Here is a 27737-nt window from a genome sequence, read left to right as displayed (position 1 = left end):
TTTGCTCTACCAAGAGGTATCTGTCCAATGGACCCATTACAAAGAGATTGCAAAGCACTGAACAGCAGTTCTCCTGCAGGTGTCTGACAAATCGGTCAGAGCTGCACTCCTCAGTCCTGAATGGGAAATACCTATCTCAGAAAAATCTTTCAAGAGCGTTATCACAAGAAGAAGATGCACCAGTGATTCCACAGACAGATTTGGTTTCCAGGCTCCCTTTCAGATAAGTGAACTGATGCACACACATTCCTCACTCCTCTACTACCAGAAGCTTTGGTCAATGTAAAGGCTTGCTAATCCTAACTGTCCTAGCATGGCTGAGGCAGTTCTAGTATTAAGAGTACCCAATATTTATCCCCAAGTGATGTTCAAATTTCACCTTAAATCAAGGCATTCATGTCACATTTTTCTTCTGCACAGCTCTTGCCTCCTAGCTGATTTCTGGATTTTGCAACTTCAGTGACCCTTTATATGGGCAGTTCCACATCTCCTTGGAAATCTTCTGGACTGCTTATATCTCTTCCTGAAATATCAAAGGCTCAGGCATTTCCAGGCAACTGTTGTCTAAACGCATAACAGCTGGGTCAAGACTTGCTAGGAAACTGCTAGCAATCAGGGCATACTCTACCACAGTCCACACAACTTGGATGGCATGTCTCTATCCCAGACATCTGCTGAGTGGCTACCTGCAACTTCATCAGACGCAACACCATTTCAGAGGCCTTGGCAAGCTCAGGTGGATCAGTAAGCCATAACATGGTTTGCATGAATTACTCTGAGACCTTCCTCCACGTAAATTTACAGCAGGAGTGAGAACTGCCTAGTCTGACATATAACATGAAAATATACACACATGCTCTTTGATTGATACATTTTCAGAGTTCTTCAATGGGAAGTATAATATAGATAAAAATATAGATGTCTAATGTATGTATTTGGTTTACATTTGTCTTCTCCATTTCCTTCAAAGTCCTTTGAGGAATTAGTTTTTCTCTCTTCAACTGAGAAGGAACTGATAGTGCTATGAGTGCTCTCCTCTCTATATACTGATGTGCTGAGCATGAGGGCTCCTCGCAGGAGATACCACAAAAGTGAAACAATTCTTGTCTCACCTATGAATGCAGATGTGAACTACGCAACACAAAGCTGGAATTATTGGGAAGAAACCTCTCTTTTTGTTCTCTTATTTAATAATGGATCTGAACCTCTCCTATTCCAAATATTCTAGAATATTCCAAGTATGCAAAGACAGACAGAATGGCTAACTAACCTGTGACTCTCAGTGTCATAAATCATTATATGGAGTACTTCACAAACCACTTATATATTTATGATCTCCATAGAAAGAAGAAATGGCATTTTCCATATTCTGCAGATACAGAAAGGAGGCCTGAAGACAAAGATCAAAAAACTCTATTGATTTTAGATGTCCAATCTGAGACATTATGACCTCTTTTTTCAAAGTATTCAGCATCACATACTGCTTTAATGTTGAAAGCGTATTTCCCTCTGGCTTCAGCTGTATGTGCTTGGAACTCCTGCAAATCATGCCTCCCAGGAATCAAGCTAATCACTCAGCAAACTAGTGGCCTCCTTTCCAAACTCTGGTTGAAGTGACTTGCTTACCTGCACAGAACAGCTCTGTGGGAGAGGCAGGGATAGAATGCAAATCTCAAGAGCAACATCCAATGGCTTTGGCATCTCTGTTCTTGAGCTCCTGTCTTATTCACTAAATCACTTTCAATTTCTAAATAAGTGATGTAGTATTGTTAGAGATGACAGCTTCCTAACCTGTATGAGCTTGATTCATCCTCAGAGCAAATATCTTGTCCATTAAATGTTAAAAGAATTTCTGAGGAAAAGAAAAATAGTAAGTGACAGTATAATTAATCTCTGCTTCCTAATATATGCAGCACAACACAGTTGAATTAAAGCTGCATTTCCTAACTTTTGGATACTTGGCAATCTTACTAACATTCTTAATGTAGGGAAAGAGGAAAGGTAGAAGATAGCAATACATATGTGTAATTTTCTAGGTTCTAAAAAAGAAAAAGAAATCTATACCTTACCCAAATAATGTGAGATTATACTGAATCTCCTGAGTCAAGAAACGGTAGAACCACTAGGATAAATACAGAGATATCTGCCACTTGAAACTAACAGAATATAGGAAATGGTAACATCACAGGAGATACGTAGTATACTGAGAGCATGTTCCAGTGTCTTCTATCTAGTCCCAGTCATCACCCCATTATGAGATGGTATAATTAGCCAAGGTCTAATTATCTTGACAAGTTAAGTAGCCTCATAACTACCCATAGCCACTGTCTCCCAAAAAGGGGAACTTGTTCTGCATTTATCTTGTCTGTTCTGTTCCTTCCCTATGTGCTTCTCTTTCTGGAGCCAGTCCAGATTCCCTCTCCCCAAGACTTTCATCAAAGATCTTTCTCCTCCTCCATGTCCTCCTCTCCCACTGTCCACCTCGCCGGACTGAGGATCGTCTCCTCCAGTTCCTGTCCTTTACCCTCAGCAGTTCAGCTCAACTCTCTCAACAATCTATAGATTTTTTTCTGATTCAGCTTTTTCCCTTCTCTAACCAGAACTGAAGGCTCATTTCTGCCCACTTTTCTGATCACTTACAAGTATTATTGAAAGCACAGGAGTTCTCATTTCACGTACCTAAACACAGTCCGCCCTAGCACCACGTACAGCTACAATTGCAGAGAAAGTCCTTCTGAGTCACAGTATTCCTGGAATACAGCACATTCAGTAGCCCTACCAGGAATGCATGCAAGCATTTTAGAGCAGAGAAATCTAAGCTGCTTAGCGATCACAGAAATCTTTGGAGGTTTTAGCTTTTAGACTCCACTAAGTCACTAATGAATATATAGAAATGGCAACATTTTATAGTCTTATTTCTCAGCCAAATTGGGATATATTTCACCAAAATATTCTTGATCCAAAATATAACTATATTACAGCATGCAAAAGAAAAAGCCTTCAATTCTTTTTGTAGCCTTCATAAATACTTCAGAAAGTAATTTCCCCTAACTTGATATGTAGAATCATGTCTCCTGTAATTAAAACAATTAATTGAAGTAAAAAAAAAAATCTTTATAGTGTGGAAAATGTCAGTACCAACTATTAAAGATTAACACAAGCTGCAGAAAAACAGGATATTTTAATGAGAAGCGTCAGACAACCCTAACCATAGACTATCAACTCTGCCTATAAAAATATACAGCTCAAACACAATTCATTTAATTTACAAGACAATTTATAAAGAGAAAATGGAGACAGAAAAGCAGAAGGCAAAAAATTAACAGAAGTCAATGTATTGTCTGTTGAATAGGTGTGAGAAAAAGAGAGAATGACGTGGGAGGGCAGGTAGAGATGAAGGGAGCACTCCGTGCACAGAAAAGTATAACAATTCTGGTATATTTTATTCAATCAGACTGGCAAAACAAACAAATAAACAACATCAAAGAAAGTCTTGTCTCATTTTTAACAAAATAAGGAAATCAGCAGGCACGCTTTTGTGTACGTTTCCCACCACAACTTCTGAACCAGCTGTCCAATTTCAACCAGTTCTGACAAAGCAGATATGGGAATCCAAGATACTAAGTCTTGTTTCTATGAAACTAACCAGCTGGGTAGAAAACAGAGACCCTATTACTGTCCCATGTAGCAAAAGGCTGAAACCTGAATGGTGAAAAATAAGAAAATCCACTTACCTGCAAAACAAATCCATTGAATAAACAAGCTCCCTTCATTTCACTGCTCAAGGAACTTTTTTTTTTTTTTTTTTAATAATGCCATGTACACACTGGCATATGTTTGCCTCTTCCGGTCTTTAGCTCTTATTTTTCAATCAGCATATTTCAAGTGAATTTGCATCAGGAAAGGTCAGATTTTACTTCACCTTGCCATGGGTGGCACTAATAGAGCCTTTTTCACTACCTGTGAGATTAAGGTAAAGTCCTCTAATCTGGAGAATTTACCTTACTCTGTGACAGCCATACTGTCACAGGAACAATCATGCCAAAAATAAAAACACGATGCAAAACAAGGCAGCTAAGAAGCAAGGGCTACTTGTACTGTTTCTAATACCTACATGAATTTGAGTGCAAACCATTAACATGATCTGACATCCTGACCAGCACACAATTCATTTCATATGCTTATGTGTTACTTCACCCTGAGATCCCTTTACTTCTAAGATCTCAATACTTCCCATCGTATTTGCTTTCCAAGGTCTGTGCTGGCTTCATATTACGGGAGTTTGAAGTCATTGGCTCCAAACGATGAAGTCCTCTATACTTTCAAATATGACTTGAGAGACTATTCCTCATTTCAATATTGTCTTGCCTAGCTAAACTAAGTTATTCAACACATATTGCTTTAGAAGAAGGAATTAAATATTGGGGACATCTTTTCTGAGAGACCCATGACTTATTCATTAACATTGTTTGTTTGATCCTACCAGCAACATCCTTCAGAGAACATGGGACATATCTGTTTTCCCAACAATTCTGAGAGAAGGGGGTGATGGGATATGAGCTGTTAATATACTATTTTGCAGCATGGTGATTTACTTGAATAATTTATATTTTAAGAATTTGATCAAGAGAAAAGATATCTAAGCAATTATATATTAAGTTTCATAAACCATGTTAACATCACAGGCAGCAGGTCCACAGAAGTTTGGCATGATTTGTTCAACTTCAGGCACCTATCCACTGCTAAATGAATATGCAACATTGCCTTAAACACATTTCTATTCCATTTATACTTCTATTTGATTCTTACAAAAGATGTTCTGTGTATTCAGAGGAAGAATTATTTCATACTAGAACAGAATAAAATTCAGTCAGAGAGATCCACTCAGAACTGATTCACTCACTGACATTTGGAAAAAAAAATCACTTTTTAGATACTTAAGTGATGGATGTAAAAGCCTAAATGTAACAATCTACAATCCTGAAGTTCCAGTATCACAGTCTATAGATTCCGGAATTAGGGAAAGTTACTGTTGGTTGGGTGTAAATTTATAAAAATGCGTACAGCGAGGAGAAATCTACAAAGTATAGCTATGGTCTTCAACACAAACATGAAATAGCCTTGCGTTGTGTCTGTACATGAGAAAGAATGAGAGGGTAATTAACATAGCACATGAAAAAATGAATGGGCTTTATTAGTCCTGGTAATCAGATACTGTAAGTCTAACCTCCGCCATGATCAAGCCAAGTGTGTAAGTTAATCAAGACCTTCACTAAAGTATTTCTGTTAACACTTTCATCTTACCAGTGGGAATTATTTAATTAAAAAAAAGTTTTCCATTGCTAGCATAGCTAGGTGATCATTAACACTGCACAGACCATGCAAAGGTACAAAATTAAAAACAGACGAAAGTGGCATGACACTGGTACTGTAAGCAACTGCCCTAAATAACTCTGCTCTTCAAAATGATTTCAACACAGTCTTGCTCAAACTCTAACAATCAAAGCCCTTTATATCAAGTCAAATTCTTGAAATTTAAACTTCTAGGCTTTTATCCCCAATGATGTTTAACTTGACCTTCTTATGCACGAGAAATCAATCTGTTCAACTAAGCCAGTTCTGAGTTTTCCTTGTAAGAGCTCATTTGGAACTGATTGTAGAAATAAAAAAGTTCTGGTTTAGACATCTTAGGTTTTGAAGTAACAGCTCATTGTGTTCCACAACTGCTTTAACCCCTCTCCCCACTAATTAAAACAACCAAATCAGTGGGAAGTCTATGGCTCAGGGAATTGGTTACACAATAGAAGCACCTTTCGTTCTAGGTTGCTGCTTTGACTCTGTAACAGGTAGGTAGTATCTTGGTTTTTAAAAATGCCTAGTGCTGCTTGTGTGAAACAAGCTAGTGGTTTAGATTAGTTTTGAAAGGTATATATATTCCCTACCTCACTCCCACCCACATACACACAAATGAAATTTTGCATGCAAAAAATTTGCTTGCAGAAATGTATTATCACTTCACTACTGGTGAACTACATCTCTGTGCAAAACAATATGACAGACACAGTTGACTATCCTACATGACCACCTTAAAACAGGTTTGCACAGGACAAATATTTTTGCAGGGCTCTGTTCAGGTTATCAGTTTCTTTCTTCCTGAGGTGGTAACTTCTGGTCCAGTTGGATGCAAAGGGCAGAGCAAGAGGAAATGTACACTGTCGCTATGTCTGTTCAACCACTGTTTCTGAAAGACAAGAGAGCTTACCAGCTACAGCTGGCAATTAGAGGTTTCCATGAAAATATATTTACTGAAAATAAACTAATGGATTGTTTCACAGAGCATTCAACATGGACTTCCTAATAGACCATTTTATTTATAATACAGCTGAATATTTAAATTCAAATTTCACATATTTAGCCTAAATATGAACAGTTCACAAACTAGATGTCTACAGTACTGAGCTTTGCTCGTTTAGGGTTATGAAATAACAAGGATACAGAAATAATCCACTGGAAACTTGTAAAATTTAGCAAGTTTTCTTGCCAGTCACATGATTTCAGTTGGTATCCCACCTTAGCCTTTATAAAGAACATTGTGTGTGTATAGATGTATCTATCCAAGGCTCTCTGAAATCTTTGTGATTTAGAACACAGTCCTCAATGGCACTGTATGTGAAAGTATGAGGCTGGGGGTTTAGGTTAGTTTTCAAAGGCACTGAAATGTCTGTGAATCACATGATATTCAGGATATGTAAAACATTAGAGATGCTGGGCCAAATTCATTTGGACTGCTTTGCCTCATTTGGCTTTCTCCACCTCAAGTAACCTGAGGAGGAGTACGGGCAGGCGCAAGTCCTGGATAAATAAAGCCCTTACATTCACAGTCCCAGTTAGAATAGCACCCAATTTGTTCCAGCTTTCACCTGTACTGGGAAACAAAGGATTGAAAAGTTACCACCAAATTCTGTACCCTGATTTTTAACCATCTTTGTCTGATGCTATGAGAAAATGAGCTCCCTCTAAAAGGAAACCAAATTCTTTTCTTGCAGTTCCCTTTGATTCTTCCAGTATTGTTCTCTCCCCATTCCCTTTCCTAATTCCTAATTATTAAACAATTCGTCCTTAATGTAAGAGAAATTCTTTTTCATTGTTTTTTGTCTGTTTTGTGACACAGACAAGTAGTTTAAGAGCTATTTATTTTGTATAACTGTCCTGTATCAAATTGCTGAGGTCTGTAGCCATTGGAAGTCTTTCAAAAATAAATCTCTTGGGACAGTTTTATTCTCTCACAGCTACAGTGAAACAGAAGCAGAGGTATTAATAAAATCAGAGAACTGCAGCGATTGGTGAGCAAAACAATGCAACTGGTGCTCAGACATTATTTTTTACAGATGAAGGACAAGCTACAACATTATTACTGCAAGTTTCGTTTCAGCTTTTGGGAACTAATAACTTTTGAGTCCATTTCTTCAAATAATACATTTGAACCTCGGTATAACAAGAGCTGAACACAGTAGCAAAATGTCTTACAGATTATAGGGTAGGTCCTGCAATATTCCTGTAACATGGAACCTCTTACGACTCTAGATCTGTTAAAATCGTATTTCAAAATTCTAGATATGATTAAAAAGCTGAACATTTTTGTTGATTCTTAGCATGCCCAGAATTACCAGTGCAGGATGCCAGCTATTAAAACAAAAATCTTTATGAGCTAGCTGTAAAAACTAGTCAAGATAGGGAGGATAATACAATTTATTTTCCCCTGGAGTGTCCTCGACATTCTTTCACTCTCTCGTAAAAAGAATTCATTTTTCCCCTCTTCTGAAGTGCTACAGAGGCTTCCAGTGCATCAGCTCTTCTACACTTTCATCTCATTTAGAGAAAACATGAAGCAATTCTATTGAGAAGAATGTGAACTGTTTTTGCTTACAATTGGAGAAGCTGATTTTGCATAGCTTACTAGTCTGACTTGCAAAACTTTTTTTCAATAGAAGTAAGACAATTATCACTGCTACTTGCTCTTTCTATAATCAGTCTAGGAGTGAAAAGCACACGCGTGCACGCACACACAGAGAGAGAGAGAGAATTAAATACCACTGATACCTCTCAGAAATAAAATGCAGTGTTTTAAAAACAGATGATGATCAATAGTGGTGCTATTTGGGTGCTTTTGTGCTTCTATCAAAAGCACACACATTTGTTTATAAGGTAACGGGGTAATAAGACTATTATAGCACGTATCAGAAAGCCTCGTTTCATAAGCTTATAAAGTTTCATAACCTGCAGGAGGATGTGAATTCATTTTGGCTTCAATTAAATAGCTCTTCATTAATATTTTGCTAGTGATAAAGACACCAAGTTTAGTAGGTAAGCTGTAGACAGCAAACAGCTTTCCTCTATTCTGTTTGTTAAGTAAAGAGAAAAGGACTGGCACCAGAAAAGAAATACGAAGACAGATAACACATTCAGTGATGGCTCCAGAGCCTGAGCTCAATCGTAGCATGCAAAGAGTTGTCTGAACAAAAATATTTAAGCCTATTTTCCATCTTTTTTCAGTCAGCTTTTCCTCCAAAATTATGGAAAATATCTAAACATTACTCAAGAGTCACCATTAAAACAGGGAAATAATTATACTACAAATGTAATCTAAATGGCCTTAATTAATCCCAATCAGAACCTACACAAGTTTTTGTAAAAACAGGGGCTATTTTTAGAGTATATAACCAGAATGTCAGATATTAAAAAATATTATTACAAAGATCTTAAATATACCTATTAGCATAAAAATATGATGCAAATAGACTACAGGTCAGATTTGCTTCTGGAACAGTCCTAAATTTACACTAGCAGAAAGACCAGGTAAATTCATTTACACTCTTAGACACCAATTCTTTCATCCTTGCAACCAACCTTATAACTGTTCCTTTCTTAGAACTATTATAGTAGATGAAAAAATTACCAAATTATAACTTTGAGCCACAGTAAATGTTTCATAATCTCTACCACGTGTCATTTTGCTTTCTGGAGCAAACTTAAGTGTAAGGTCAATATGGTCATCAGGTAGTCACCAACTAGTACAGATATTCACCATCTACTCAGTTTGCCATGATTAAAATGGTCCTTGTTGACACTTTGTCTTCCTAGATAAATCGTAGTCTATCCTAAAGAGCAGAATAATTCCTATACTTCATGCAGTTCTATATGGACAAAGAAGTATTCACCATTAAAAGCATGAAAGGGAAAAAAAGATATTGCTACAAGTATTCTTAAGCTGAAGGCTGAACATTTAACACCTTAAGGTGAACATCAACTTTTTTTTCCGTGAACCCTATTCTACTTAAGATCCAATAACTACAGATAGTATAACTGCATTATTTGTGATGTTACCTTTCATGTTTTACTGTATTTTTCAGTACCCTCTAGCACACTTCACAGTGCAGAGCGTGCTAGTAATCCTGAAGGCACAGCCTCTGTCTCCTCCACTGGAACCTTTTCAGGGTATGCTGAGAATACACATGCCGCCTTTTGACCCTTCCTCCCATCCTCAACATGCTTTATCTAATGTAACCAAAGAGCTTTTCAACACCTTACAATGCTTCTGAATACACACGTTTGAATACAATACCATAAAATGCTGCTAATACTTCTCCACTGAGCTTGGAAGAAGTATTGCTTTTACACAGGATATTATATAGACTCCACAGACTTCATCTGCAATCTTTTAAAAATAAATTTCATCTGTGGAAAATCATCTTGCTTTGCAGCAGAAGCACCTCTGCTTTGCAATAAGTTTTTTCTGCTTTTGATTACTTTCTCATACTCTCTACTGCTTCTACCTGGATGAGTATAGTCTTTCTACTCTTCAACTGCCTAAAGGTCATTTTGATTAATGCCACCTCCCATTTAAATCTTAACATTCAGCTCAAAAGACTTTTTTTATAGCCGGTAATGGTAAGTTCAGATATTGAGTTCTTTTTGGAGAGTTCTACATCTAGTTACCAGAATGCAGTTATCAAGAAGACTGTCAAAGCAACAGAAATCCTGGAGCTGATCCCAGAAAAGATTTTCATTAACCTTCCTTCTACTAGTCCACAATACAAAGCATATTAACATATTTTAGCTAACGTGATTAGCAGTTTTGCATTAGTAACCCAGACAATACGCAGGACAGTTTCCAAGTACCCCACGGCATATCACAAGATCTGCCTGGGAGATTTTCTGACCAGATTCCGAAGTTATAAAAGACTCTCAAGGTAGCTTAAAAATCATGGATGTTAATAAGTACTTTCTAAATGTCCTTTCTAACTCTCTGTTTTTTCCTACCCAGGGCAGTAGGAAGGACTTGAAATTGGTCAAATTGTGCGAGGCCCTTAACTCTCTGCACCACAGCAATTGATGCCGTCTGTCCATAATGAAGATGCTCCAACTTCTATGTGCACTTGTATTGCACTGTAACCACTCACAACACCAACATCCTGCATCTTTAGGCTGGCTAGTGGAAGAGCTGTAGATAGCAGTTTCAGCACAGCTCTCTGCACTGGCTTCTTGTACAATCTCATTAACTATCCCTCTATCTTTACAACCTACAGTCTTTCAAGCTAGGAAATCTGTAGCTGCTTCAATCTCCTCTCATCAGACAAGTTCTAATTTCATGCTTTTTGTAATCCCTCTGTAAAATCTCTGAAGAATCTGCATAGTGAACATTATGCACAAGTCTTCTATAAATCAAGAAAAGGAAATCTATCACCTATGATGCTACCGCAGATTCCAGTTAATACATCCTCAAGACATTCTGCGTGCATGCAGTTCCCAGTTTATCTTTGGTTAATTACCACGTATTTCTCAAAGCTCAGCAGCCGCCAGAACTTGTTTCAGGAGCTGCAACTAAAGCAGCTGTTTGGGGCCCCACCTTATGAGGAGGTCTATTAGCCTAACTTGAATATCAAGTCATCAGATGAATGAGAAAAGCTGAACCCTACACATGAATCTTTGTCCAGCATCTGAGTAATCCGATACTTATTTTGTTCACCGCAATCCTCCCCTTTACCTCACTACAAGGCTACACCAGCACAAGAGTAGAGCAAAAAGTGGTGAATCCATCCTCAGGTTTGGCAAGAGAATGAATGCATTAACCGTATGGAAATGAGAGCTCTAATCATATTCTTAGTATCTCTCTTGTATTTGTTCAGGAGAGTGCATGCGCCTCAAAACTTGCATATTGCTCAGAGCAGCATTGCACAGGTTCTAACTACCAGTTACCTTCCATCTCCATTCCCACAGCACGACCTCATCACTTTGTAAGTAAATGGTTAGGTCTGGAGAGAGCTGAGGCATTAGGGGAGGGTTAACTCGACGTTCTGATGAATTAAAGCTTTACGAAATCTATTTAACAGATTTACCTGATGGTAAACGTGAAAGAAAAGCTCCTTCTGCTTGCATGTACTTTAAAGAATAGTTTGAAAACATGCAGTTTCAAATACCAACAAGCAATTGACTGAAAAGTTGAAGTAAAATGTATTTCTTCATTGTCTCAAGTATAGCATGTGGGATGTTCTTAGTCCTGGTGCTCTTATCATGCAGCTGAACATTACCAATGACAATGGTATTTTTAGCATTTTAGTTTTACCCTGTGTTTACTCTTACTATTTCACTAAGAATAGGTGCAGATTAAATCCAAGTCACTTGTCCCAAAATACTTCATGGCTCAGTCATAAAGGACATTTGGGATACAAGTTTTGAGATCACACCTATTACCCATAATTTGCTGATATCACCTGTGGTGCTGATGATGAATGCCAGACCATTGTGCTATGTTAACATCACACAGACTGCGTTATCTCTTATCTCTCTTCCAAGTTATTTACAAGATCTTCTGAGGGTGCAGATGTATGAAATCTTCTGCAGAGATTTAGGTTCACTGAAAATGATCTTTAGAGGATAGGAAGAAGGAACATAAATCTGAGCATGATCTCTTCTCTCCTTTGCCCTTTCAAACGTTAGTACGGTTTATTCCAATCCTCTCCTTACTCTCCTCCTTTCCTACCTCCACTACATGCTTCCCCCCCACCCCAAGCCCCCATACAAATAAGCATTTTTGCAAGCACCTTCAACAGAGACACCTACTCTTGAATCATGAAGAAGTTTATTTTTGAATTTATCGTCTATATTCATGAGGTGTGGAAAGAAAGACTAGAGGCACAAGAAACAAACAGCTTTTTTTTTTCCTTCATGCCAGGCAGACAGCATGATTCACAAATAAAAAGGCTCTATCCAGTCAAACGCTAAAGCCCAGAGAAGAATTCAAAGTTACCTTGAAAATATTTCAGTCCTTTAAGTTAATTAAATGATTCCCCCCCACCCCCACGCAGCTCATTCTAACTTCTCCCTTTCCTTATGTTTATAACCTCTAGTCAATAAGCAAAATAAAAGTTGACAGAAAGCTGGCCTCCTACAGGCATACATTTAGTCCGATGTAGTAAGATAGGGCTGAGATACTACAGGCCAGTGAAACACAGATCAATAGCCAACAACAATGACTTCCACAAGCATCTCAACTCAACCAAATCTGCTATGTGCCACAGTGCTGCCTCCTTCTCAACAGGATTGCCTTCAGAAGGGTTAGGCAGCTTGTTTAAAGATCTTGGCTTCCTTGTGCCCAGCAAAACCAACACTGCAACTAACCGAATGCTTTCTGTTGGCGAATCAAAACACAGGGTATCAGTCATTTTCACTGACACACTATTTTTGCTGAGGATAAAAAGTAGAATATATCAGGAAGGGAACAACTATCAAGAAAGGAGAAGAAAGCTTTGAATTGCCTTCTACTCAGAAACTCCTGACATATGAGTATCACCTACTGCTGATTTCTTAAGCGTGTGAAATTGGAACAGTAGAAATAGCTTAATATATCTGAATTTCTGGCCAGTGGATTAAACCGGCAATAGGTTCAAAACCAACTACATCATTTGCAGCTCCAGTCCTATTCTCAGAATTACTCAAGAACTTTGGGAAATAATAAATACATTGGACTAGTTTTCACAGACACTTAGAACGTGTCTAAACCATACGCTACATTTGAGTCAGAAGCAGTACATCAGTGACTGCGCGGTTCAGAGCAGACCTGCTCACCTCGCTTGTGCTGCACAAAGCCCCACCGCAGCTACACAGCTTCCAGCCCCTTTGCTAACTTGCTCATCTCTATACCATACTGCAGCTTCACAATAAATGTAGCAAAAGGTTCCTGAAAGCCTAAATTACATTTGAAAAGAAAATTTAGGCTCCTAAATCTTTCAGGCACTTTCAAAGATGTACTTAGGTCTGCAAATCTAATTGCTCCTCTAAACTTGATTCAGCTCAGGCTATTTTAAATCAGTTAAATTGGTGCTAATGCTGACAACATTAAAAATGCTCTTAAAGCAATTTAAGCTTAATTTGGTAATTTACCAACAAAAAGGTTAAGCTGTCTAAAGGTATTTGCTTTATGGAATTGTATTGGCTGAGTTATAATAGTTAAAATAGTTTATTTAAACTTTTCTAATACAGACAAGCTCATAACTTTAGTTAAGGTAACATTTCTTCTTCTGTAACTAACAAAGCCATAGAGAAAATGACACAACAGTGGATAAAGCTTTTTTCCCAGCACTGAATTATCTGACATTTTCAGGATATTCTGTAAAGTGAACATCACTAAAGAAAGTGAAGCCTTTTTTTTCATGGCTTAAATGATCCTTTTTGTAAAGAACAACCCCTGGGATAAGGAACACTGCTGTGAATAGGTCTAGACTTTACACAGCCATGGGTCACTAATTTAATTAGATTTCAAAGAAACTACTCTACATTTACACTGAATACAATACTTCCTGTACCCTCCCTCATACTAAAAGGAATAAAACAATCCCAGAGTTTACACCTCAATGCATGAGGAAACAACAACAAAGTGTACGTACAATACCTTCAGTTACAGACTGGGTTCATATTGTTCAAGTTATTAGTAAAAACCTAGCTACCTGCTAAGCTGGGATTTTAAGCAAGCAAAACAAAAGTTTTTTGCATTTCTAATGAAATAGGATTCTGTTCATCTGTTCAGAAAATGACTGCAGTCAACCAACCTCAGTAACTTTTTCCCTCATACCTATTATCTATTTTTAAACATACTACAAAATTAAATTAAGCTTCTCTGTACGAATAAAAGAAATAAAAAATGAACTTTACTGGTACAGTGCATTGCCTCCATTGCAGTACATTGCCTCCTACAAAAATTAATGGTTTGAGGGGGTGAAGGAGCCTTCCTGTGAATCAGCGCAGTTGGTCTTCTGCGCTTTCCTGCTTCCAAATGAAAACGGGGGCTGTAACTGTGACAACAAGGTTCTGTTATCACATTTGTTACCCTGAGTTTCATCCTCCGCAAGGTTACTGCCCTCATAATTTGAGTGATCCAAAGCTGCACAGATTAGCTACTTAAGGAAATTGTTTTTTACCCTCACTAAAAGCCATGAGGGAATAACAAGAAACAAAGATCATATTCTCTTCCAGGAGCTCGTATAAAATTTCAAAGACTTACACAAGGTAGGGGCTATTGCCGAAAGTGAAACCACACTAACAGACTGGATCATTTGCCTCTGGTTTCATTGTCTATTAATGACCCAAAAATACTCACTATCTGACACAATCACGCTGCCGCACATTCATTCTGCTATTCAGCAACGTGTATGTGAAAGAAAAATGTCCTATAATAGTTATATGAAAAATCTACATAAATAAGCTGGAAGTTTGTTACTATTAACCACGTAAATAAGCTGGAAGTTTGCAACTACCAACCACAGTCCAACTCCACACATCTTACCCAATCAAACAAGGTGTTGATTTGCTACACTGACTATATAGTTCTTCTGCAGACAGCTACAAGCTACTTCTTTACATGCTGTATAAAGAGGTCAGAATTTTATGAAGAGTTGGTACAGTGGTGCTAGTGCTACAAATTCGGGGAGGTCCAAAGCCTGGAAAAGTCTGAGAGCAGCACTCCCATTTGGTAGGCGAACTGGACAACAGCAAAAGGTGAAACATACCACAACCAATTTCTACCATGCAGTATTTATGGAAATATAACGGCCATTGTGGCAGAAAAATGCTTGACAAATAAAAAAACCCTGAAATAATCAGACTTTTTACTCTCTCACGTTAACTAGCGTTAACATTCAGTGAAAGAGAACCGAAAGGGTTACAGAATGCACGAAATGCAAGTCTAACTATCCATTCCACATTTTGATCTCTCCATTCACCTTTTCATTCTGATCTCTTGATAATACTGCTGGGCCGTGATACTTACTTATTTGTCAACATACAATGGAAATGAGAAGACGGTCAATATAAAATATCCAGCAGTTAGTGTCAAATAAAACATTCAAAGACAGTTGTTTGACAGCTTTTTATGAATTCCAGCATATCAACTTAGGTGTTTTTAAAACAGCATTGTGACAAAAAAGCAGAGAATTTCACAGTATGAAAATTGAGGAAAAATAAGTAGCATGTTGAATCTTATTTTAAAATTGCCCTGGTAGAGCACTGGTGATCCATGAAATGACTGCTAAGAAAATCCAAGACAAGTGTGTTGGACATTCTCACATGCACAAGAAAAAAAGCGGGGGTAAACAAAAGCACCAAACAACATTCAAAGATAATTCTATTTTTATTCTGGTTGTAAATGAAAGCCACACGGGCAAACTCCTTGTCCTCCTCCCCCGAAAGTTGGATAGCAAAGCAAAACACAGAAGTAGAAGTAGAAGGCATTTAGTGGGGGAAAGAAAAGGACTGTAACATGGAGGAGGAAAGAAACGGGCTTCTATCTTTTCAGAAGTAGCATTTTTTACTATTCACAGACAAAGGACACTGATTTCATGAAAAGCAGTTTAAGTGAAAGAACAGGAAGGGACAACTAAGTATAACTAAGAGGTTAACCCAAGTCTGGGGTGGTGAGCTCCTACCCTAATTAGGAACATGGAAAATAAAAGCCAATTATGATGTTACTTCCTCAACTCTATTCACCTCTGCTTTACAAAGTGACAAATTATAACAGCAAGGGTTGATGTGACCTCGGTATAAATTAGCACGACAGAGCCCCCAGTATCTAATGCAGTTATAGGGGCACATCCCTTGGCATAAGAATACAACAAAGAAAAAGAGATGAAGTACAAGGGCGAGAGAGAAAATCCAGCACTGCATGATTTCCAGAGTAAGCACCCTCTGACAACATTTCAGTCTTTGGCCCCAAAGCCCAATATCAGGGACCTGAATAATATCCAGAGTGAAACTGCCTAAAGGCACAGGCACACAGAGCCTCTTGGCACTCAAGAGAACTGTAACTGGGACTAAGTAACTTGCTACAGCTGCAGTAAGAGTGCTGGAATCAGAGCTGCGGGAATTAACAGGCAGATGAAAGACCTCCTTAATACATCCCTCCTTTTACCTCTCCTTCCCCACAGAACTGGGCTCAAACAGCACCTGCTCAAAATGTACATCTGCCCCATGAACACATTCATGGTTACCTGCATTTACAGTAGTGACAAACATGTGCTTAACTCCCCTCCCTTTCTTTGTAATCTGTAGAGCTGCTTTATCAAGAGCGTAGCTTAAGTTTACATGGAGACGGCCAACTGATTTCTACAGATAACATGTGGGTTGGTGCTGGCATTGTTGAACGCCACAGACTGGCAGGGACCATCGGAGAGGGATTAGCGTGCTAGCAAATTCTAATTTATTCACAACACATGGAAGAATGTCTCAGCAAAGACTCTCAAAGCAAAACACATTAATTAGTTAAGCCTACTCACATTTTGTGGTTATTTTAAAATTAATAGAGTTGAGAAAACTAGGGCATAGAGACACAAAGGCCCACATCCTCGAAAGCTCATTTTGGGTGTCCTGAGAATTGTCTTTGTTGATCTAGATCTAAATGGATTTCAAGGTCTAATAATGAATCAATGAGTTGAATGCTGTTTCTCAGATTCCTGTCTCACTGTGATCAGGCTGTTATAACGATCTGGGATTCAAACGGCATCTTCTATTGCATTACATTAGACCAATGTTGGTATTAAAGACTTTTCAGAATTACTCCTCATGCAATAGTTGACTCATGACAGCAAGAACCATAAAGCTGAATACTGTTATTGTCTTTTTACATTGTCGTGTAACCATATAAAAGATATACTGAGAAGAGAAAAAAAAATTTAAAGCATGGTGGGTGTAAAATCTCATGATTTTCTGTTATCTTCCACAATATGTGCTTATAAGAAATGCATGAATCATTTTACAGTTAGCAACAGTTTTGTGATGAGAAGAGAAATATTTTTGTTTCTTAAGTATTCAGTAATATTTAAAGGTTAAAAAAAAGTTAACATACCTGTTCCTTTACTGTTCTTCCTTTGAGATTGTGCCATTTGTATAACCTCAGCAGCAGCATCCCTTACTACCAAATCCTCATTCTGCAGCAGCAGAACTACACATTTCCACACAGCAAGTGTATCAGACAGACCTAGATATTTTTGGAGAAAATTAAGAATTCTATTTCTTATATGCATTCAAAAAGTTACAGAGCCCCAATTTTGCACCTACAAATGGCAAATTCTGTGAAACATTAGAAGGGGGGCAGAAGAAATGCATTGGCAATGCATTGGGAAGACAAACGGGAACATGATCAAAATGCTTTCTGCACGTGTGTGAACTTTATCTAGGTGGTTGACTCAGTCTGGTTTATATAGTGGGTAACTGATAAGATGGTGGACAGCTCTGAATCTGAGTTCAACTTTATGTCTTGGATGCTCTGAATTTTTCACAGTTTCTAGCAGTGCGGAGTTCCTGCTGGGCAGCAGCAGCAGTTCTGCTGCTGAAGGTCCACTAACTCACAGTCATCATGGATTTAGCGTTGCAGTCTGCCTAGAGTGGGGCTGCCAAACCAAGTTTTGTTCAGATACTGCCAGTAGTACTGGCCACAGATGCCATTCCCTGCAGAAAATGGCAGATGATGCCATCTCCCTTTCTCCACTCACCTACCCACCATCCTCTTACTTCTCCGCATCCACCAGGATCTGCTTCTATGTTCTGTCACCTGTTTCTCCCACATGCACCTCTTCCACCACCCACTGACATGCCCTCCTACTCTTATTCCCACTATCTGTTGGAAGGAAGCCAGGCTATCCTGGCATTCCTATCTGTGGGGTAGCTGCACACAAACACAGACTAATCAGGGATCACTGCCAAGCTGGAGGCATTCATCTTGTAAATCCCACACAGATGGACTCACTGCCACGCCAGTGGCAGTTCACACAGCCATATCACAAGGCATACACAGCCTGCAAACCCATGAGTCATTTCAGGGTGTCACTCTAAGGACGACTAGTTGAAGTGCTGAAGTCACAAGGCTGCACTCACAGGCTTGCTGGCAGTACTGCTCAGGTGCACTGACTTTACGGCTTTCAGCAAACATCGTCACTGCGGGAATCCACTGGAACATCTCGTTTAGAGGCAATTAGTTGCTAGATACTACTTTCTGGCAATCACAGAGAACAATGAAGTGGCTGCTTAAGTATACTGGTTTTCTTCAACTATATTATCAATAGGTCTCTCAGAGATTTGTACTACAACTCAAGCAGACAAACCTATTTCACTGCTCGGGCAAAATGAATTGCTTGAGGCTTTACTACACGGGCAGAAGCAGCATTCCTACATTTCATATAACTACCCTATTTGGGAGTAGCATAGAGTGTAATTACCTCAGAAAGAAGCTGCTTTTTTTTCCTAGCACAATGCACCCATGTAATAATGCTAGGCTGGCACAGCTAGATCAGAATAATTATTCCTTTCTAAATACAATGGCCCAACTAGACAAGTTTCTAGCATATCCCCAGGACAGAGAAAGGACTGCAAATGGATTTTCCAGAAGGACTTTTTTTCTGAATCCTCAAGCAACAGCAAGGAAAGATGAGGGAATCTAGAACTCACTGACCTGCACTGATGCTCCTCCTTTTATAGATGAACTTCAAGGAAATTTATTGGAATGACCTCAGTTCCAGTTCAAACAATCTTTTTTTTTTTGTTTTTAATTTCTGCTTTAAAGAATATGTGGCTAAGAGAGGTGATATAGAAGGGGGCACATATGTCAAAAATGCTTATGTGTACACAATCCCATTTAAGAGAATGAGTCTGTGTATCACTGCAAGTTGATTTGATAAACTTTTCATTGCAGTATTTAATAGTTTCACAGTTGTGAAGAAATCCAGACAGACAATTCCAGGTAGTATGAAGAATTAATTCTGCACCTTGTTTCTGAACTCTTTCTTCCCCAGGTCCAGTTGTGGGGGCAAAGAGCTAATTCAGATGGCTTGCACACTGAGACTTTGGGGGCTTCCCCCCTGGTTAGACTTTAAGCAGGACACAAACTGCTGCCATTTCTCATTTCAGAACTTCGCACCTGCCCCAGAAACCAGCAACTGTTCTGGCAAGATCAAAAAGGAAAATTCTGTTCTCCATCAGATATGGACCATTTCCAAATGGTGAGAGATGTGAAATTCAGCATTTGGGATTCTCTCATTCCAATACCTCTACAGTCTCCATTTGAGATAAAATGGCAAAATCTGTCTAAGAGCTTTAACTAGATTCTAGAGGTCAAGATTTCCAGAGGTGATACTACGAATATTTAATAGTACAATGTCTACATGATATAATAGATTTAGCCCTGTGAAATGTTATCAATACCTTTCAAAAGCTGTATCTCAAACAAATAGCTGACATTTTAAAACAACACCATCTACAGTTTTAAGAAATACTAACATACCTCTTGTCTAACAAAAAATATGTATCCAGTCTATATAGGTGAACTCAAACTACTCAGACTGAAAGTGTTTTGATACCTATCTTGGAATAAAACATCACAAAAAACAGAAGTATTTAAAGCCTACTGTCTTGCTCTAGGATGCAAAATAATTTCTTTATCACCTACCACCAACCTATTTTGAGATTACATATCTCCTGGCCCTTCAGTCACAAAACTTCCCTTAATCTATATTCACAGAAGATCAAAAAAAAAGGCGGGGGGGGGGGGGGGAATACCCCTTTCTGCTGGAATACTCTTTCACCTAGCTTTGCCTCTAGGTCAGTAATGTATTGTTAAATAAGGCTGTGTCGGGTTTTTCGAGTGGTTTTTTTCCTTATGGTAGAATGTGTTCCTCATTTCTAGATTGAAGTTGTTAATTTCAACATTCAGCCAACAGAACTTTGTTATGCTCACAGTGTTAAAGGAAAAGCATATCCACATCATCAGCAGAGTATTTCAGAAGTCCACATCAGAGTGCAATTACAGGCTTGTAAATCCGTACAGCAATGTATAGTGGCCTAGAGACCTGTGCCAGTATCTCAGAACATTCCCCATCTGCAGAGTTACTGCAAGAGGCTGTGCACAAGAGCTTTTTGTACCATAATTTAAAGCAAGTCTGTATGTTTAGTATATTAAATCCTGTAAAAATTTTCAGAACATCCTGTCTGATGTAATTATATTTTGACTGTTTGTGTGTGTGTGTGTGTATATGTATGTATATAATACATTTTTAAGACATTCATTACTGGATTTAATCTAAAGAGAATCAGAAAATTAGAGTATTCAAACTACTCACCAAGAATGAGTTTCTCATTGATCAGAAAGAATGATGTTACACTTTTAAGGACTTCAGCAGCTGATAACAGCATCTCTGTCTGCTGCTCATCTCCACAAGAATAAACTATCAGTTGAACCCATTTTTTCAAAACTTCTTCTGAAATCTGAAAGCACAGAACATACGCAAGAAGTATGCTGTACAATCCAGTGTTAGTGGTTGCCATCACATTAAACTATGGACTCCGAAAGAAATGCTACTCGTCAGTAAACACACATATTTTCCGAGGTGGTGAAACCCACATGTCCATTCCAAAGCTGGCTGACCATGTCACAAGTAGTTAAAACGGGAGATTTTCTTTAGCTACAACAGTATTCATACGGAATTCTCTGGCCCTGTCCATTCACACCAGATTCACCCATAAGCATGCAAGTCAAAGCATATCGTTGTGCCCTTGGCTTGCATATTGTTGCCAACATGCAAGCCAAAGACAGATAATGGACCATAACAAAAAGGAGAGGAGATAGCAGCTGAACATACATGTAGACTACACTTCTCAAAAAAAAAAAAAGAAATCTTTCTTCCAGTGATATTCCTTATGTCCTTTCAATCTTGAAGCAATTCCCAGAAGTACCCTACACGTGTACATATATAAATATGTATATATATATATACACACACACATATATCTGAAACACCAACTCAGAATATATGAACTGTAGCATCAGTCTTAGGCACTGTGGCAATGATAAAATACTTTGCAAAGATGTGAAAGCAGCTCCATCTGTCTCCTCTGCAGATACTGGGGATGGACAACCTTTTTTAATGAGTCTGCTGAGATAACTTGGGCTCCAATAGCATCTGCGTTCAAATCACTGAAGGAACATCCATGTTGGCTGACATACAGCAAAGACTATCCTGAAAGCTGAAGAACTAGAAAAAAGAACAGGAAAGAGAAATTTCCTGGTTCAAAAATAAAACTCAGTTGCCACTTTTGGAAAATATTTAGTTCTCAGAGACACATGATGGGAAAAATACTACTTAGAAATAATGGGCCAAAGCTTCACCTCTGTCCTGTGTGTAGTGATGGCTATGAGAAAAGCCATTTTTGTGGAAAGAAATAACAATATTTTGTCAGCAAATCAAATGGTGCTTCCAAGACTTGCCAGCTCTGATCTTCATTGGGACAACTGGGCCATCACTGGGAGGAGAAAGTCCTAACTCCCATATGAGAGAAGGGGAAAAAACCAGGAATCTTTACTAAGAGAGTATCAGGCAGGAACCACACTGCCCAGCAGACACTGAATACAGTTGAGACAAAATCTCCCTTACTCCAAGCAAACGTTCTAAAACAACAGATGCCCTGTTGTGGTAGATACCCACAAGGACATGCACATTGATTCAAACCTCAGGACAGAAATCCACATCACTTAGCCAAGCAATTAGACTCATAAGAAACCTTCTTATTAATGAGAGCATCTTTTAGCTCTAATGATGAGAACCATCCAGCATCCAGACTGTGAAATGTCCAAGTACCTACACCAAGTTTGTTCAAGTATGGAGTATCAAATTTAACTAGGCCTCAAAAAAGGGGAGTATAGCAAGATCTCTGTGTGACTAAAGACAGGCAAACAGATCTGAATAAAGGTTTGGGCTGAGGAATATGCAGATGCTTGACAGCAGAATAGTTCTGAGAAAATCCTGTTGTACAATCACAGACATAGGTTGGCCTTTGTAGTGCTCTGGTGTGTCAGTCAGGGAAGTCAAATTCAGGGTCTCTGTAACCAGTCTGATAAAAGCAGCAAAACCCTTTGCTTAGGGGAGTCTCTGCAGATGGAATTGTCACTCTTTCTGCACACGGAACTGCAGCCCCCAGCGGGTGCCACATGTGGCACGGCAGCAGGTCTACCAGGGCACAAGCCCTTCAAGCGCAGGTTAGAAAACAGAACATACAAACTGCAGGAGGAAGGCATGTAGGCACGGCCACAGCCACGCTTGAGGTATGTGCAACTTAATTTTTTTTCTTAAAAGAAAGTGAAAAATAAAACAACAAGAGAAGGCAAAGAGAAACCGTGAAAAGGTGAGTTAAGGGCAATAAAGGACATGAGCGATCAATTGAATCAGGGATCAGTGAAACCTCAGTAGTAGTCTGCCTCCTTCTGAGTGGTTACGAGGAAGCAAGGTTGTGGTGACACTCTTCCGCTTATGTGCTCATGTACCAGCACTGCACAAAGGGGCGGATCCAGAGCATAATGCAGCAGGTTAAAAACAGTATCTCCTCTTCTGAGAGGTTACAGAGTACAATTACTCAGATTCTGAATGAACATGTGGACTGCCTCAAAAGACAGAACTTTACTTTTACCTTACGGAAGAGAAACAATGCCTTCTACAGATGAAAATCTGAATGCAAACCCAAAGAAAGAAATCAGATGTAAAACTCTCCTGTTATAGCTGATCTTTTATGTAGAGGAAAGCCCACCCCATACAGATGTCTTAGGTCTCCCACAATTTACATGCTTATTACAGGAAGTTGTCTTAGCATTACTACAGCTAGGAGAGCTGTAGAATCCTTTCTGTCAGCATTTTTTCTATTAATTCCTCTTTGCAAATTAACAAAAAACTTCATGGCAATAACATGTTCTAATTTTGTATTTGTGAAACCAGGTTTACATGCTTATTTTATTGTTTATGACTTGAAATCCTTGCATTCTGCCTTTCTTAAACAAAAATATTATAATTCATTTTTCCAATTCTTCTGTACAATCCTGTGGTTTCTTTTCTTTTTTTTAAATGAGACAGAAGATTTTTAGCATGCAGTGTAAACTGATCCTCCTGGGTGTTTTATATTTTAAGAAGTAGCGATATAAGGAATAAAAATCTTCATTTTCAAATTGATTATGAGCATTTGTATATTTTTAAATATGCATAAAGTATTCTTTATAACTTTGAAAACACAAAGCATAAAAAATGGAATTTTTCTAGACATTAAAAGCTGGATTAGCAGTGCTCTAGGCACATTATATATATACTCTTTTGGTTTTACAATGTTGGTCTATGAGACCATACATATACATATGTGTGTGTATAAATGTATATGTATATGTATGGTCTCATAGACCAACATTGTAAAACCAAAAGAAATCTGAGCCAGTAATTTGCACATACTTTAATCTAAATCAAATAGTTTATAAACAGGAATAGAAAACATAGAGCCTTGAATTTTTTAAGGTTCATTATATTTATTCTAGTATTTTAAAAACAAATTATAAGAGGAAATTAAATGAGAAACTCCAAGCAGATGACAGGCTGTGTGCCCAGGCAGTGATTTCAGTCTCAGACTGAACAAAGTCATACTGCACACAGTGAGGATGGGAACTATACCCAACCATGGCTTCAACTTCCTGTTTTCCCCTTAGACCTAGGTCTCATACTAGCTCCCAAGCTATTAGAAACCACAAAGAAGTTACTTTAACATATGGAATGGATTCGATACATGTGTTAATCACTGTGGACATTCTTTCCACAGTGTAGTGACTATTTTGGATGCTATCAGAAGTCAAAATGAATTCATTAGAAGAAACTTGCTTATATATTTAACTTGAAATTACTCTTAGAGGGTATACTGAAAAGATACTGACATGATTTTCACTTCCGCATGTGGCAGTGAATTCAGATAGGGAGACATACCACCATGAAAGATGCAATGAAACAAGAAAGTAAAAGCATGAGGCTCCTATCTACAGGAAACCAAAAACTTAAAACTCTGCAATTACAAAACTGTCAGGAAGCTCCATTTCCCTTACCTGTTGATGATTCTGTAGAAGATGGACAACCAACTTGGAGGCAAATTTGAGAGCTATGCTTTGAATTTCAGTACTGACAAAACAAGATGAAGAATGTATCAAAAAAGCAGTTATTTCTGCCATTTCATCTCCAGAAGAAAAACAGCCAGCTTTTAATCATTCTTGCTTATCACCAATAGTTATTTTGCAAGGTGAGCACTCTAGAGTTTTTATAGATCTCAACCTTGGTTACGTTTTCAATTTATACACAAGTGAAGTAATGCTCCTACTTTCACCTCTCTCATGTTTAGTTTCTATCTACACTATAGAAAAACATACATTAGTAAATAGAACTCAAGTCAGACAAACCAGACATTATTATTTTAAATGATAAACATAAGCATCTCTCCAAAGCAGTGTTCATCTCTCCCGGTATCTCCCTTCTCTCACTTTTCTCCAGAGTGATGGCTCCCAGTGTCAGAATACATCAGACGCCAGCTCCTGAGCCTCCAGACTGCCCGTGGGGCCTAAGGAGATGGTGTCTGGCACCTTGGCTCCTGAGGTGCAAGGCTCAGGGCAGGGGAATGGCAACACCTCAGCAATAAGGTCTGTTACTTCAATTGTTTCCATCTTCAACAGCACCAGTCAGTGTTTTCTACTGCACAGACCCTACTTCATTCCAGAAATAAGCACTCCACACCATCATTTAAACTTGACAAATTCAGAGCAAATCAACAGCAAATGTGCACAGCCATATAATGCTATTCTACGCTCTATCCCCTAAAGATTATACATTGCTAACGTAGGGTATGATGTTTATATGGCTTCAAAAAGAGACTATCATCATTTTTAGAAACAGGATGGCATTGCCCTCAGAATCAGTACTTACGCTGTTTGTCCAGTCTGCTGTGAACGGGCAGACACAGCCACCCTTTCAATATGAACTACAAATTGGCTCCAAATTTTCAGCACTTTTTGCTGACTTAACAGAAGCATTCTGATTAAAGAGTGCTGTTTCAAAACAAACAGTTATATAGATGCAAAAACAAATATATGCCTACATAATGTAAGCCATATCAACTATTATCTAGGAATGGAAGGTGAGAAAAACTCAATACAGGGCCAGGGTGAAAGCAAATCTCTTGTCCTGGAGGATTTCATAATACAGCATTAATCTTTAAACTCCCCATACCTTTTAACTCTGTGGAGGATGTCTTTTTGCCTGAGTTGGAATCTGAAGATTTAGGGTTGGGGGGGCACTCTAATAACCTTGGGTTCTCTGGGGGCATGGTCAGAGAGGTCCTATACTCCTGAACCCAAGAACAGACCAATCAATCTGTCCAAGAAATATACTGCAAGTTCAGGAGAGGAAAAAGCTGGAGACAGAATCTTTTTTCAGGCACAAGATCTTCCCAAACAAAAGAAATCTCTGGTGTTGACCTGACTGCACACTGTGTGATGAGCTGAAGCACATCCTAGCCCTTCACCTGCCTGTGCCCTAGTGCCTCTCACAGGATCTGTGGCTCAGCCTGCAGAAATCCCCACCATGTGAAGACAGCCCAAGCTTCAGGCACCTGTAAATCTCAGCTTTGAACTGAAGAGCAGACTCTGGATCACCTGCTCATGCTGCTTATAGGATGCTGTGATAGCAGGTGCATATTGTAACAGCTAGAGCAGGCACAAGCAGACCTGGCAGAGCCAGCCCTGTCTAGTCAGACTCCAGAGTGGTGTGCAACCAGGTCTGAAGGTATAGCTTAAGTCTGAATTTTCTTCTCTCGTGCACACACAGCTTGCCTAAAGCTGGTCTTGGATTCAGACTCACACCCAGATAATGTGAAAAACGAGTAACACCGGCACTCAGCATATGTGTTCAGTCTACAGGACAGCATACATAATATACATAAATTCAAGTCTCTAATGCTTGTTAGACAGCCAATAGCACAGAAGAAGCAAAACCTGAATTCAAGTAATCTTATAAGAACCATTTAGGCCTAACACTTCTATTTCAGGCTTTTGTTTTTAGAGGTAACCATTTCTACTAATCCAACAAGTAAAATCAGATCCGTTACTCTTTCTACAGACCTTCCAAAGATAAACTAGAACAGAATGGATGAGAGACTGAGAGTGAATTAGTGTACATTTGGATTATCAATCATGTACTGTGGTGTTTCCCAATTACCATTCAAGAAGAGCTATATTCACTGGCTATCATCTGACAGCTGTAGTAACTTATTATTTCATGAACTGCATCACTGGAGATTTATGGGGTGCTTGCCACTGTGACTTGAAGGTCTTTAAAATAATTCAGATCCAGATCTACTCCAAAAATAGTTTTCAAGATCTCATTTTTCAAAATAAGGCAAACTCAGTTTTCTAAAATATGGATTTGTATCAACAGGAAAGCCCCAAAACAATAAATTAACACTTTAATATTTAAAATCTTTTAAATAGTAAGCATTTTAATAAGCATGAGAGACCATACCTGTTGGAGATATCTGCAACATTCAAACTCCAGATTAAGAGATCATTTGGATTCATTCTGATAGAGCATTCAGCCTTTGGAAGCATACTTCTCAAATCCATATTATAAAGAATTTCCAGCATCTGAACACATCATTCAAAAAGAATTCACAATCTCATCATGAATGTGTACATTTGAGATTAGTAAAGCACTGACTTAAAGGCAACTACAAAGGTAAAAAAGAAAGCGGAAGTTTTTACTTTTAAGCAAGAATATCTCTTACAGGATTATAGCAAAGCTTCTATTCAATGTAAAAAAGAAAAACCCACTCACATAGTATTTAAAAACAAACATATCATGAACAAAAATGTAAAAGTTAAGAATTTAATTTACTGAAACATGAAATCTGAATAAAATAGCATTCTCCTACCTTGCAAAAACACTGGAGATTTTTTTCCCTCAGAGCAATTGTGAGGAGAGTATCTTCCAAATCAGAAAGTAAGCACGGCACACCTTTTTCTGTAATCTGCTTGGAATTTATTTGTTTCAACCAAAGCAGCACTGCCTCCAAGACAAGGAGACGTACTTCATGAAACTCACAATGAAGGAGACTGACTACTGACAATGGTGGCTTGGCTATGCTCTCTGCTAAAGGTGATCTGCTGCTCTGGATGCCAGGACCTGCAGTCACCGACAGCACTGATATTACAAGTTTGGTGATGCTCTGAAGATACTGTGTCAGTCCTGGTACTGCAGACGAGTAGAGAATACCTGTCATCAATTCAGACTCTGAAATTATGGTGTTCACCTCTTCCCAAAATCCAAACAATTGTGTTCCTGAAATGAGAATAAAACCAA

At 38.5% G+C, this 27737-nt stretch overlaps 1 protein-coding gene across 1 annotated transcript in view; it reads right to left on the bottom strand.

Moving 5' to 3' along the window:
- THADA (THADA armadillo repeat containing) overlaps nt 1-27737 on the bottom strand; it is a 172027-nt gene that overhangs the window by 12282 nt on the left and 132008 nt on the right. The window contains exons 33-37 of the mRNA XM_064509591.1: nt 27310-27716; nt 26901-27022; nt 24440-24512; nt 20658-20802; nt 17393-17524 (exon numbers count right to left, since the gene is read on the bottom strand). Of these exons, the coding sequence (XP_064365661.1) occupies nt 17393-17524; nt 20658-20802; nt 24440-24512; nt 26901-27022; nt 27310-27716 (879 nt within the window). The remainder of the gene's footprint in view (nt 1-17392; nt 17525-20657; nt 20803-24439; nt 24513-26900; nt 27023-27309; nt 27717-27737) is intronic.

This window comes from Dromaius novaehollandiae, chromosome 3, assembly GCF_036370855.1.
Source record: "Dromaius novaehollandiae isolate bDroNov1 chromosome 3, bDroNov1.hap1, whole genome shotgun sequence".
Classification (NCBI taxonomy): domain Eukaryota; kingdom Metazoa; phylum Chordata; class Aves; order Casuariiformes; family Dromaiidae; genus Dromaius; species Dromaius novaehollandiae.
Note: the sequence above shows the minus strand (reverse complement) of the source record. Positions and strands in the feature narration are given on the sequence as shown.